This window comes from Engystomops pustulosus, chromosome 4 (genome assembly GCF_040894005.1).
Source record: "Engystomops pustulosus chromosome 4, aEngPut4.maternal, whole genome shotgun sequence".
Lineage (NCBI taxonomy): Eukaryota > Metazoa > Chordata > Amphibia > Anura > Leptodactylidae > Engystomops > Engystomops pustulosus.
This window is the reverse complement of record NC_092414.1, coordinates 193,899,916-193,913,806: the sequence shown is the minus strand read 5'-3', so window position 1 is coordinate 193,913,806 and position 13,891 is coordinate 193,899,916. Positions and strand designations below refer to the sequence as shown.

At 44.0% G+C, this 13,891-nt stretch overlaps 1 protein-coding gene across 1 annotated transcript; it reads left to right on the top strand.

The window, feature by feature from the left end:
* Positions 1-4,315: 4,315 nt before the first annotated feature.
* Positions 4,316-12,560, top strand: LOC140127941 (uncharacterized). The gene is made up of 5 exons (XM_072149171.1): positions 4,316-4,425; positions 8,423-8,608; positions 9,030-9,125; positions 9,876-9,938; positions 10,097-12,560. The coding sequence occupies exons 1-5, from the start codon at positions 4,356-4,358 to the stop codon at positions 10,513-10,515; spliced, it is 834 nt and encodes a 277-aa protein (XP_072005272.1). The 5' UTR covers positions 4,316-4,355; the 3' UTR covers positions 10,516-12,560.
* The last annotated feature ends 1,331 nt before the right edge of the window (positions 12,561-13,891 follow it).

Genomic DNA, 13,891 nt, shown 5'->3' with positions numbered 1-13,891 from the left:
CCCCCCCTGAACAAATCTACACCTATCTCTATATGGAAAGCTCTTAAAGGCAAAGTACAATACATTCTCATGTCTCATGTGTACAGACTGAAAAGCGAGAGGGCCCCATAAACTTAAGCAGCTTTCTGCAGCTGATAAAGAATGTGCCAAAAAAAATCCACCCCATCTGAGCTCCTGAAGACGGAATTTCCTCCATACGACAGGAAATCTTACCCATTCTCGATCAAAAGTATTGTTGTGCAGAAGGGCTTTTTTGAATATGTAGACAAATGTGGAGCATGGTTAGCCAAAGCAATTCATCCACGTATTCCGACCACCCATATTTTCTCAGTAAAAAAACTAGCCAGATAAGGGACTGGTGTATAAGGAATTCCAGAAATCAAAAATCTTAAGACTGGTAAAAGCCCAGTATGTAAACTAGAAATAATACCCTTACTAACTAAGGTTTTCAATAGTATTTCTGAGAATTGCCCTTTCTCAAATCAAGCCTTACAAGCTTACATCACAGTGATACCCAAGCCGGGAAAGGATCAGACACATTGTGGTAATTTTTGCCCTACTGAATGTGGACACCAAAATATTTTCTAAGCATTTAGCTCTTTAACTTCAGCCCTTTGATACATCAGGAGCAAGTGGGATTTGTCCCGGGGAGGGAGGCCAGGGACAACACGATCAAAACCACTTCTCTGATAGCAAGGGTACAGACTTCTGGGACCCCCATGTCCATTGATGCTGAAAAAGCCATTGATCGCGTACATTGGGGGTTTCTGGAGGCAACCTAGCGCTCAATTGGTCTGGGAGCTCATATGAGAAACAGAATTATAGCTTTATATCAGGGCCCATCTGCCAGAGTCAAAGTCAAAGGAGCACTTTCACTGCCATTTTCCATCTCAAACAAGACTAGGCAGGGATTGCCTTTATCGCCCTTTCTGTATCTTTTAGTAATGGAATCCCTGGCGATCACTTTCCAGGGCAATCCTCATTTCCAGGGCTTGAGGGTGGGACGCATTCACCATAAGATGTCCTTATTTGCAGATGACTTGCTCCTTTATGGGACCTGCCCCCGGATTTCTCTCCCAGCAACACTGAAGGAGTTTATATCTTCGGGAAACTCAGTAATTTTAAAGTTAATCTGCAGATGCTAAACCTGTCACCTCCGCCTTCAGAGGCATCACATCTGGCTTCAGTCTTTCCTTTCCGTTGGGCAGACACATCTACCAAATATTTGGGTGTTCACATTTCCTCAGATCTCTCACGTTTATACTCCCATATAACATGAACCGTTACTGAAAGTTATAGATACCGACCTAACCAAATGGCAACCGTTGGCTCTATCTTGGTTTGGGAGAATGAATGTACTGAAAATGGATATTTTACCCTGACTCCTATACTTATTTCAGACTGTACCCATGGACATTCCTCGATCCTTCTTTATGTCCTTCCAAAAATTGGCTTGACACTTTATATGGCGAGGTTCCCTCCCGCGCATTAGAAGAAGTCTTCTTATGCGACCCAAGATGACAGGGCGGGGTGGGGATGCCCGACTATATATCCTACCTCATAGCAGCCATAGGCACATGTATATTGGATCTATTCCATCACAAATCGAAAAAAACCTCTGGGTCACCTCAGAGCTGGAATTATCATCACCACACGCGTTGGCCTTTTTTTGGTTGCCGAATTCAGTTTCACTACAATCTCTCCAGACGTCATATGCCCTGAGGAAGATATTACGGGCCTGGAGAAAATTCACATTTAAATTACGAATAGTCTCTGCCCAGGGAGCTTTAACTCCATTGTTAGGTAATCCACAATTTACTCCAGGGACCCAAACCCGTTCTCTCTTGGGGATAAATGGTGCCCTTCTTAGAATTAGAGATGTGGTGGATGAAGGTGGGATTCGCCCTTTAGTGGACATTGGTATTGGAAACACACCAGGGTCATTGCTCAATTACCTGCAATAGCGACACTTCATCTCCTCTCTGGCACCCACACCAACTCTTACATCTCTCTGGCACCCTCACCAACTCTTACATCTACCCTCACCACATTCAGAGAGTTATGTCTCACTGAATCTCCGCTCACTCATACTGTCTCATTATTCTACGGATTGTTTTTGGCAAGGGAGACAGGGGACCTGAAACCATACTACGCCAGGGCCTGGGAGATGGCCTCAGGTAAACAACTTACCAGAGAACAATGGTCTACTGTATTCACTCTGACTCATGTTCTCTCATTGTCCTGCAGACTTCAAGAACTTCATTTTAAGAATCTCTCACATTGGTATCGCACCGCGGTTATACTGAGACAAATCGATCCTCAGATTTTGGATCAGTGCTGGCAATGCGAGAGAGCCACAGGTACAATGCTACATATCTGGTGGAGTTGCCCGCTCATCGCCCCTCTGTGGCAGAATATTAACCAACTATACAACGCATTGACCAAATCTCATGTGACCTTGACAGCAGAACACGCCCTCCTTTCTGCCCTTTCAGGACCTATCTCTAAAATAAAAAAAGGTGCAACATTTTCTTGTAGCCACTCGTCAGATTATCCCCCGCTGCTGGAGATCCTCGGTACCTCCCTCCAGAGCGGATTGGGTCGCTGCTCTGAACCATCAGAATGGAAGAATTGAGAGCCATTGATGATGATAGAGTCACACAGTTCTACACCACATGGTCCAACCTTGGAGGGATAACTTTTAGGGACTCTTTCTCCTTCACAGCTTGGGTCACATCTAAGTCAGTGCCCTAAGATAGACTCATGTAACATTCTCTCATTGCTTCACGACTCTGATTGAAATGTCTATTGTATTATGTTATGTTTCAATAAATGGGGAAAATGAAAGCTGAGCTCTGATTGGTTGCCATAAACAGCTAGAATAGTTTTTCTTTCAGACACTTCTGATAAATCTCCTAAATCTACAATCAAAATCTGCAGGGCCCTCACATCTTAAAGCGACATTGGTACAATTGATCTGGGGGCCCGGGCCCAGGTTAGCCGGGTGCTGTTACAGCTTCAAAGGCTGTAACACTGCCAGCCCTTCCTTCTGCTCCATCAACACTTTCCCTCTGCCTGCCTTAATCTCACACAGTGGGAGTGGGCAGAGCTCTTAAACAGTGTAACAGTCTTTAAAGCTACAGCACAGAGGTGCTCTGGTAACGCCCCAGAGCCCTTTCGGCTCATTAACATAATTTTAAAAGTGGATTTTAGAAGGAAGGTGGCCATGGATAAGAAATATAAGAAGGTTACCACAGTCACAGTGCCTGGATCTATGAGTAAGTGTCCCTGGTTAATCGTGATAGATTTCCTTTAATATGGTTTATGGCAGTGATTTTCAACCTTTTTTGAGCCGCGGCACACTTTTTATACTTAGAAAATCCTGGGGCACACCACCAACCAAAATAGCACAAAATGACACTAAAACAGTCATAAAAGGCCTCCCTTTACTAATAAAAAACCCCTAGTGGCCTCCCTTTACTAATAAAAAAAGACCCTAGCTTCCTTCCCTATATAAATAATAACCTTATATACTTACCCTTGATGTCTTCTTCCGCGTACCTTCACTCCTAATGGCGATCCGCTCACCTTCTGTAGCTCCTGCACCACGCGCCTCTGGTCACGTGACTTACGCGACCTGACGTCAGGTCGCGTTAGTCACGTGACATGGGCCGCGCGGTGCAGGAGCTACAGAAGATGGGCGGATCGCCGACGCGGGGCTTGTAGGTAAGTATGGGGGCAGAAACAAGGGGGCGTGGCGGCAGCGCTACACAGGGGGCACCATAGTTCAGGGAACTTTCCCCGCGGCACACTCAACCATATGCCGCAGCACACAGGTTGAAAATCACTGGTTTATAGGACTGAATCTTATATGAAATAGTGCACACTTTTATATAGAGAATCACACAAACATCTACAAAGAGTTTGTATGTTCTCTCCATGCTTGTGTGGGTTTCCTCCCACACTCCAAAACATACATATTAGATTGTGAGCCCCATTGGGGATGGGGACTGATTGGGCAAGCTCTGTGCAGCGCTGCGTAATCTGTGTGCGCTATATAAATAAAAAATTATTATTAATTAGAGAATAGTAGTATTATAATGCAGCCTGACCAGCTATCCCTCTTGGTTTCCTGAGTAATTCTGCTATTGTCATACCCGCGGACACTTTACTTTCCCTATCTCTTCCTGTTCTGTGTATCAGGAACCCAAACATGATGAACATACGTATAATCGTACAATCCATGTGTCCCCCACGTCAGCTGTACATTATTCTGTGGGTTCTTATCTGCCAGTACAATAAGCCGTCTCTGTTCCCCTTATTCCTCAGTGTCATTTCACCTCTCTTATGGAAACATGTATGGCAATGTGGATTATATTCCCACATCTCAGCATGGACAATCATCCCTAAAGAGAAGCCCCTCAGGTAAGTAGCACTAAAGAGCTTCACCTATTGGACTTGGTATTTGTCATTTGCTTTCATTGTAAAATCAGGCTACCATAACGTACCCAGCTGGAGGTTAACCCCTTTATGATCCCTGGTGGTCTGGGGTAGAGTAAGAGAAATGGGAGGCAAAAATGGAAGGATAGTTGAGGGTCCCCTGGCCATTCTGGGCCCTAGTGCAGTTCAGTAAGATGAAGCAGTATTTTGTCTACTCATCTAGTTTTGAGAAATTCTTTCCTTGCTAGCTGGAAGGTGAATCGCTGTTAAGATCTATGGTAGTTCTGCTGACTTCTTAGAACACACATAGTATAAAGCCGGACTTTCGATAGTGTTATATGTACCATTCCCACCCACCTAATGGGACCCTACAAGCCCTGTGCATAGGTTTTAATCTACTCTTTTCTTTCTTCTTTCCCTGTACCTGGCCTACACTTTTCTCATATAGGGAAGGATATGTGTAGAAATTGATTTTTGTAAACGTTATTGTTATGCTCTATTTTACTCAATGAATGAATAAAGTTCAGTTTTTAGCTCTCTACAGCCATCTAGTGGTTTTACTCAATAGATGCAGTCTGGAGGATAAATATGTTATAAAGTAACCTCTATATCAGTGATGGGGAACCTTTTAGAGACCAAGTGCCCAAACCACAACCAAGACCCACTTATTTATCGCAAAGTGCCAACACAGAAATGTAATTAGTGACTTATACTCCCTTCTCTGTCACATCTTTCATTCATATCAGCCCCTGAGGACACCAATAAAGCAGAAAATAGAAGAAATTTGGATGATCATTGTAGCTTTCCTCCAGGGTCCCATAAACAGGAAGAATTGTCAGGGCCGGAGCAGGAGCTACAATGATAATCCAGATCTGTCCACACCTTTCCACTCCTCCAGTAGTCCCAGGTAGAGCTGTCACTTTAAAATAGCTCTGTGCACAGCAAGTCCTGGGTTGACTGGGACTGCAGGAAGATACCTGGAGTCCTCTGTGGTGATGGCCTGAGTGCCCACAGAAAGGGCTCTGAGTGCCAGCTCTGGCACCCGTGCCATAGGTTCGCCACCACTGCTCTATATAATTACACGTTTTAGAGAGGATAGTTTATTGATGGAACATAGTATATGCATGTTGCATATATATCACTGATAAATTGGGGCACATTTACTTACCCGGTCCTGTCGCGAACCAGCAGCGCGTTCTCCATCGAGGATTTGGGTCTTCCGGCGATTCACTAAGGTAGTGCGCCTGATGTCCACCGGGTGTCGCTGTTGCGCTGAAGTCCGCCGGAGTTCACCATCCTATCGTGGGTGCAGGTAAGCGCATGTCAAGCGACACATTTTTTTTTTAATACCGCAGTTTTTCCGAATCCGTTGAGTTTTCCGACGGCCATGCCCCCCGATTTCCGTCGCATGCATGCCGGCACCGATGCGCCACAATCCAATTGCGTGTGCCAAAAACCCAGGGCAATTCGGCGCAAACTTGTAATTTTCAGGAAAGCAGACGAAAAAAAACGATTCGGGCCCTTAGTAAATGACCCCCATTGTAACACACACTACAGCTGTAAGCAGCACATGAAGGCCTGCAGCGTCTGAAGGCAAACAAGAAATTATTATATAACTTACAGCAAGCAAAGATCTTGGGTTGAAACACAGAGTAATGGGCAGAGGCACAAAAGTCACAAATCCCAGAAAACCAGATAACACAACACTATCTTAAATGTCTCCAGTAGAGATTTATTGCAAAACAGAAACTACTATCTAAAATGAAAAGTTCTAAGTTTTTCTACCACCAGGGGGCAACACAAAATTCATCCATGTTGTTTGACTTTATTATATAATGTACTAGCTGCAGCCCTCAACCTTTTTCCGAAAAAGTAAATGATTGCTCTTATATATAACAAAAAAGAATGGGTTAGCAAAAAATAATTTGCACATAAAAATCCCTGTATCTGCTCATGTTCACTCTACCTTCCCCGGTCCTGTAGTCAGGCTGTTTCTCCTGGGGAGGGCGCTATAGTGATTGGGGTAATAAGAAGTCTACTCTGCAGTGGTGTGATGTGTTTTAATGGTTAGAGAACAGGAGACAAATACCAGACCCGTCTGTTCTCGGTATTAAAACTCTGCACTATAATGAGGCAGGAATAATATTGACTTCTGCCTTTAGGTGACCTTTCTTCTTTGGGCACAACACATGGGGGGGGGGGGGGGTGAATTTATCATTGGGGTTTTTTCTCTATGCTTGGGGTTGTTTTGGCGCAGTTGTGGTAAAAATTCTGTTTCGCGACTTTCCATTGTGCCAAATTAACATAGGACAGCGCAAAGTCACTTTAAAATAGACGCTGCCTAGACTATATAAGAATTACAATACTGAACTGAATTGATGATTTACAATTTGCCACAAATTTTCATTTAGGCGCATGTTTTGGCACAAAATGACTCCAGTTTCCCCCTGACATAGAAAAAGAACAAAAAACACTGCCAAATTTATCAAGACATCATGGAACATGTGCGCCAAAAATAAAGAACATTTTGCGACAAATTCAAAAAAAATTTTATGAGACAAACCAAAAAAAAAAACAAATACAACAACGTACATAGATTAGATCCACTTGGTGAATTCCGATAAAACAAAAGTGGAATTGAACATAGACAACCAAGTCACAGACAAATTGTAATGAGGAATTCCCCCCTTTGACTGTGTTCTATACTTGTCTAAGTTGTGTATGATGAATTTTCAATCTGCCCTAAATTCTTACTTTCATGTTGTCCTAATTTGGGAATTGGAGTTAGACTCACTGGCCCAGCCCGAACTAGGACCAAACCCCACCACGCCAATTTATGTGCACAGTTCTCAACTGGGTCAGACAAAATGCAACCGTGACAAAATAGTGGCGCAAACACATCATAAATACATGTGCACGCTCCAAAGACTGGAGAATATAGTATATCTGGGACACTGTGTCACTAAATTGATTCACTTTGGGGCTACTCATTTGTGGTTGCTTAGTTTTCACTCATGAAACCCTTCACAAAGATCTGGTCTTCACCTTAGAGAAACCACCAAATTGATACCTCTGAGTAGTTTCAGTTTGGAGGCAGACCCAGGTGGATTAGGATGACGCGTGCCAACAAAGAGATAGGCAGGGACATGGTCAGTGGACAAGCCAAGGTCAGGGCAGACGGAGGTCTTTGATGATGGTATAAGCATAGGTTAGGCTAGGAAAAACAGTTTCAGTTAGGGTAAACAAGAAAACATAAAAACTTTACAGGGAGACTCAGAGTCACCTTCCATTGGGGGGCGGGGGAGTTGCCTGATGCACTAGTATTTGGATCAGGACCAGGCCCGGCGCCAGCACCTGGCCAACCTGGGCAAGTGCCGGGGCCCCGGGGTACTGGAGGGGCCCACTCGGGCCCCCGGATCAATTGTACCAGTACCGCTATAAGACACTGGTACAATTGATCACCATCCGGATCGATCGCATTTCTTCCTCTATGCTGCGCTGGTCGGGAGCGCAGCATAGAGGCAGAATCTAAAACTCACCTGTCCCCCCCCCCGGTGTCTGGAGGGGGTCATTGTGTCAGCAGGGGGGTTCAGTGTGTCCGCAGGGGAGGGTGGGGGTTCAGTGTGTCCGCAGGGGAGGGTGGGGGTTCAGTGTGTCCGCAGGGGAGGGTGGGGGTTCAGTGTGTCCGCAGGGGAGGGGGGGGGGGTTCAGTGTGTCCGCAGGGGGGGGACAGTGTGTCCCCGGGGGGTGGAGGGGGATCAGTGTGTCCCGGGGTCAGTCAGGGAGGGGGCGCAGTGTGGCCACTGGAGGGCGGCCCACAGAGGGGCCCACTAAGGCTCTGTCGCCCAGGGGCCCACTAAAACCTGGAGCCGGCCCTGATCAGGACTAAATGCTGTCATGCAATGCTTCTCTTGCAGTTAGAACTCACACAGAATAATGACCCTTGGCATCAAACTATCTGTTAATTTTTTTTTTATTTCAGAACATAGTAACCTTTATCTACAAGAAGAAAGTATATATGAACCAGTGCGGGGAAGTGAGAAGCCGGACTCCGAGAACCTCTGGAGACTATCATCCATAGCAAGCAGTGCGGAAGACAATACACTTCAGTGGAGCCATAGTCTACCACCAAGAGATAAAACATGGATCCCTTCTTATCAAAGGCATTGTAAGAATCCACTCCCAACACATGTGGGCACACTGGAGCACCATGAATGGTGGCAGATGGTGTTATGGGGAAGCAGTGGCGTTACTAGAAGCTGATGGGCCCCAGTGCAAAGTCTGTGCCAGGCCCCGACTATAATTTATGGTTTATAGTCTTCTCATATGGGAAAGTGACACCATAAGGGCCCCTAAACCTCTTGGGCCCCTAAACCACAGCACCCCCTAATATTACTTCCTGTGGGGAAGCACAAACAGGCCTGTCACAGGATTGTTAGTGTTACTGGTGGTATTCTTGGAGATCTCAGGTGATTATGGTTAAATGCCTAGAATCTGAAGTGGGTGTCTATGAACTAGGGGACAATGTAAGACCACCGAGGAGTGACAGTGAGGACCTCTGATATCTGAAACCACTTTCTTCTTCACAGGTTGTTATCAGAAGCACCGGCTATGTATTGCTGTTCTCTGCTGCAGCCTCCTGATGATCGTGAGCTTCCTTATCTTGGGTTATTTTATGTCCAAGTGTAAGTAGAGGTCAATACCGAAATTCTAGCTTAAGACTGATGACAGACTGATGCCAGTAAGACCTTTTCAACAAAAACTCTTCTTTGTGGGAAAAATTCTAATTCTAGTGTCACAGAAAGAAAAAAGGGGCATGCCATAAACTTTCCCATAAATCTGATTCCCTACCTAATGGCCTTGCAGAACCTAGTGGTAACGGACTATTGTTCGACAATCCCTACTTTGAGTATGTGCACAGAACAGAAGTAAGATGAACCAACAGATAAATGTACAGAAATAAACCCACAATGTTACTCCTCATGTACACACACTGGATTTCTGCAATGTTTGGTGAGGGGGGAGAGGTGAGCCATTTCAGGACTTCTGAAGGTCCTCTAAAGGTCCTGAAACTTCAGATTGAAAGCAGCAGAAGGGACACATCCTCTATTCCCCCCCCAAAATGATTCTAGTACCATATAAAGTGATTCCAGACTTGTAGGGGCTATAATATTCATACAGCCCAGGGCCCATGGTGGTCTCAAGCTGCCCCTACTTCAAGGTGTGGCAGAGATGGATTTGTTTTCAGATATTTAGCCTGATATTTGATATTACAGAAACCTACAAGAGACAGACCGCGTTAATGTAAAATCTTAATTTTTTATTTAACAACCATAAAATAACCATATAACTATTTTCTAGTAATAGTGATTGTGATATTTTCCCCATTTTATTCCACAAGTCCCCTTTAACAAGGGTTATATCACATTTTGCAGATTATGCTCTGGAGACTGAACTGGAGAAGGTAAAAGAGCAGCAACGGCGATATATAACAATGGGTGAGTTGTTATATCTACATATACAAGCTCCAGGAGTATAGTTATAGGGGCAGTCACACCCAGGCCATGGTGCATCCATGGAACAATCTGTACCAGCATCACATGGTAGATTGGGATTTTGCTTCAATGAATTACATTTTCAATATTTCTCCACATAGGTTCCTTCCACCTGTACAACGAGGCCCATAACAAGTGTGCAGAGGTGCGCTCATCTCCCACAAGTAGTAACGTTTTGGAACTGACTGCCTCCGGTTGCTCCTCAGATTCCTACTCTCAGCTCTTCCTTTGGCTCCCCGGAGGCCGGCTCATGAGCTCGGAGGAGGGACTATGCGTGGGAGTGGATGGAAGGCTTCAGTCTCAGAAGCCACTAAGACTTTATGAATGTGACACTGACAAGATCTTGAGTTGGGAATGTTATAATGAAACCTTGTTGGGAGTTAGAGGGGAAAATCTGTTCTTCAATTTTGGGAATAATCCAAAATATTTGGTTATGCTTTACTGGGGCAATGGAGTCTGGAGTCGCTGGAGAGCTCGAAGCCTTGATGGGAAGATACTTGATGGAGGGGCCTGTGCTTAAGGTAAAGTTGCACCATGCCGATGTTCACCCACCATGTCCACCTGTGTTTCACCCTTATTGTCGCCCTTTGTTGAGTAGTTGGAAGTAGCAGTAGGCAGAGAATGGATATCTTTGATAGGAATATAAATCTTTTTTATTGTATTTATTTTCTTGTGATGTTATTTTTTATTCAACATCATGATATTTTATTGTCCAATTTTGCAGAAAACATTCACAAGAATGTGTGATTTCTCCAGTCCTGTATTACGTGCTGTATGAATGTGATATACGTGACGTCTTTCATCCGTATGTGCATGTATGGCTCGTATTCATATAAAATGCAGTGGGCTGACAAATGATGGATGGCTGACTATTGGCACCTCCCACCGGTTCGGGATAATGCATGCATATATGGCAGCATACGGTGCACAGCAGTATGCAAACCATATTCGATATGTTCCCATTGACTACATGAGAAAATAGGACATGCTCTATATTTTATACTGCTCAAAAACAGTACGTGCACAATGCGGCCATTCAATGTGTCATGGGTGCTCCTGTGACCCACGTCTCGGGTCGGGGGCTCACCCGTGCTCCTCTCTGTGACCCAGCGCTGATCGATTGTGCCTCATGTGTTCCACTGACACTTCCGGCACCACGTCGGACGCTAAGCGCAGCATCTGGCGCTTCTAAGTCCAGGTTTCTTCGGTCCACCCCAATTATCTTCTCGGAATGGACCTTTTTCACTCGGCCGCTGCCCCGATCCCATTCAAGACTACATAAAATTATTCTGCTGTCCCCAGCTGATACATCTACACAGGCTTGGAAGCAGGTTGTTCCGGTCTCCTTTGCCCCTGATGAGCCCAATTGAAGAGGCGAAACATGACATGTAGGTTTTTTTTTGACCAGGCGTGACCCCGCAGCTATATATTCTCTACCTGCTTATCTCTAACAATACCGACTATCTTCACGACATAGGACATACTGCCACCCCCTCTAGATAGACTAAGGTATTTTTTAAGTACATCTCGCAGCTCATGAGACCATTATCTGGACACCTCCCTTCCCCTCCCTACATTAGGGTCAGTGGGCCGTTGACAGGGTTAGGTTCCAGACGGGGTGGCAGCTGTTTAGGGCTGCGGCTCCGTGGCGAGGTTTGAAGGGTCTTATAGGGACTCATCACCTCAAACATTAGGGTCTACTAGGGCACCCCGCACTCCACAGCCTTGGAGTGCCCCCCCTTTTACACTGTCTCATTTTTGTCAGAGTCCCCGCACCTACAAATTCTTTACCACTTTTTTTGCCTTTTCTCCTGGTACACGTCATCGGTCCACACTACTGCACATCTGTGAGCATTGATAAACTTAAAGACGTTACCCAACCAGCATAACATACGGCATCATAGGTATGTGACAATTATTGTATAATTACATGTACCCAGATATTTAGGCGCCACTCTGACCCACCAGTGCCTGTGTTTACAACACGGTATTAGTTTCACGATCACTGGTAATTGTTACCATTACTTATTTTATTATCGTATTTTTTATTCTAATATATATTAAAAGCAAAGATATACCACAGTCACGCTGCCTGGATCTATGAGTAATGTCCCTGGTTTATCATGATGGATTTATATGGTAGATTTCCATTAAAAGTTTTATCAGAAATGTTTTTATATTATGTTATGGAGTTTGTACACATTTGTAATTATTAACCTTCCAATACTTTTTTCTATTTTTCTACTTTTTCTAAGTTTTTAACAAATGTTACTGCTGTACCCCCTAAAACTTTTTGTGATAATTTTTTGGCATTCCCTAAATTAAATGTAAAAACCTTTGCTTTGTATCTTTTAAAATTAAATTCTAAATAAAAGATTACCTTTTTAACACTCTACCGCCACCTAGTGTTGTCTAGCTATAGGTGCAATTGATCGAATTCTTATGTGTGGTATAGAGAGATTTTCCTATATTAGGGGACATAAATATGTCTAGAAGAGGACATTTACCTATTGTTGTAACTTTTTTTATACTTTTGCAGTTCTGTCAAAATTAAAAAAACTTTAAGCACGTTTACACGCGGTCTTCATTTACACTATACTGTTTTGCACATGTTGTTTTAATGGAGAGCTATGTAATAACTATAATAATAATTCCTTTATTTATATAGTGCACACAGATTACGCAGCGCTGCACAGAGTTTGCCAAATCAGTCCCTGTCCCCAATGGGGCTCACAATCTAATCACTTACCAGTATGCAAAATAGAGAGTAAGGATGGCACTCACCAGACTGTAGATGCAGATAAACTTCTTCTTTTATTACACCAAATACAAATACTTACAAACGTAAGTGCAAGGGAGGGAGTGGGGGCTGAACACCCATGGAAGGGCAACCGTCGTTTCGCGCTGCGCTGTGCTGCGCTTCTTCCGGCCCTAGGTGTGGAAGAAGCGCAGCACAGCGCGAAACGGCCGTTGCCCTTCCATGGGTGTTCAGCTCCCACTCCCTCCCTTGCACTTACGTTTGTAAGTATTTGTATTTGATGTAATAAACTTCTTCTTTTATCTGCATCTACAGTCTGGTGAGTGCCATCCTTACTCTCTATTTTTGCACCCCCTGTGTATTGTACTTTCTGGTTTCGTTTAAAAGGATTTGAGCACCACTGAAGATATATACCTCCACATGTATGGAACCCATGCACTCCAAAACCTGATGATTTACCCCTTTGACTTGTAAATAGAAGTAGTGCCATCACCTCTCTTGTACAGTAGCAACCTACTAGTATGTTTTGGAGTGTGGGAGGAAACCGGAGGACCCGGAGGAAACCCACACAAACAAGGAGAGAACATACAATGTGACAATGCTACAAATAAATCTATCCCAGTGATCAAATGTTACCCCTTATCATCTGATTACAATTCTTGCTCACACACGAAAAACTGAAGAGTTAAAGGGGTTGTCTGATTTAAAAAAAAACCCAAAGCTTGGGCCCGGCCCGGTGAGAAGGAAGCGCTGGATAACTGGAGTGACAGAGGAGGCGAGTACAGCTTTTTGTTTTTTTTAAATCCCGCCCCAGCCCCTCCCCCTGAATTTTAAAAATAATCGGACAACCCCTTTAACCCCTTAAGGATTTTTTGGATTCTGACTTGCGTCACTTTATATGGTTATAACTTTTGAACACTGTTACTTATCAAAGTGATTCTGAGATTGTTTTTTCCCCACATGTTGTACTTCATTTTAGTGGTAAATGTTGGATAATAAAATTTGCGTTTATTTACAAAAAAAAGAAAAAATGATGTTTTTTTTGAAAAATTTGCCATTTTCGAATTTCAAAATCACCGCGTTTTCAGGCAGATCGATTTCCCACCTAAATAAGTTGCTGAATAACATTTCCCATTTG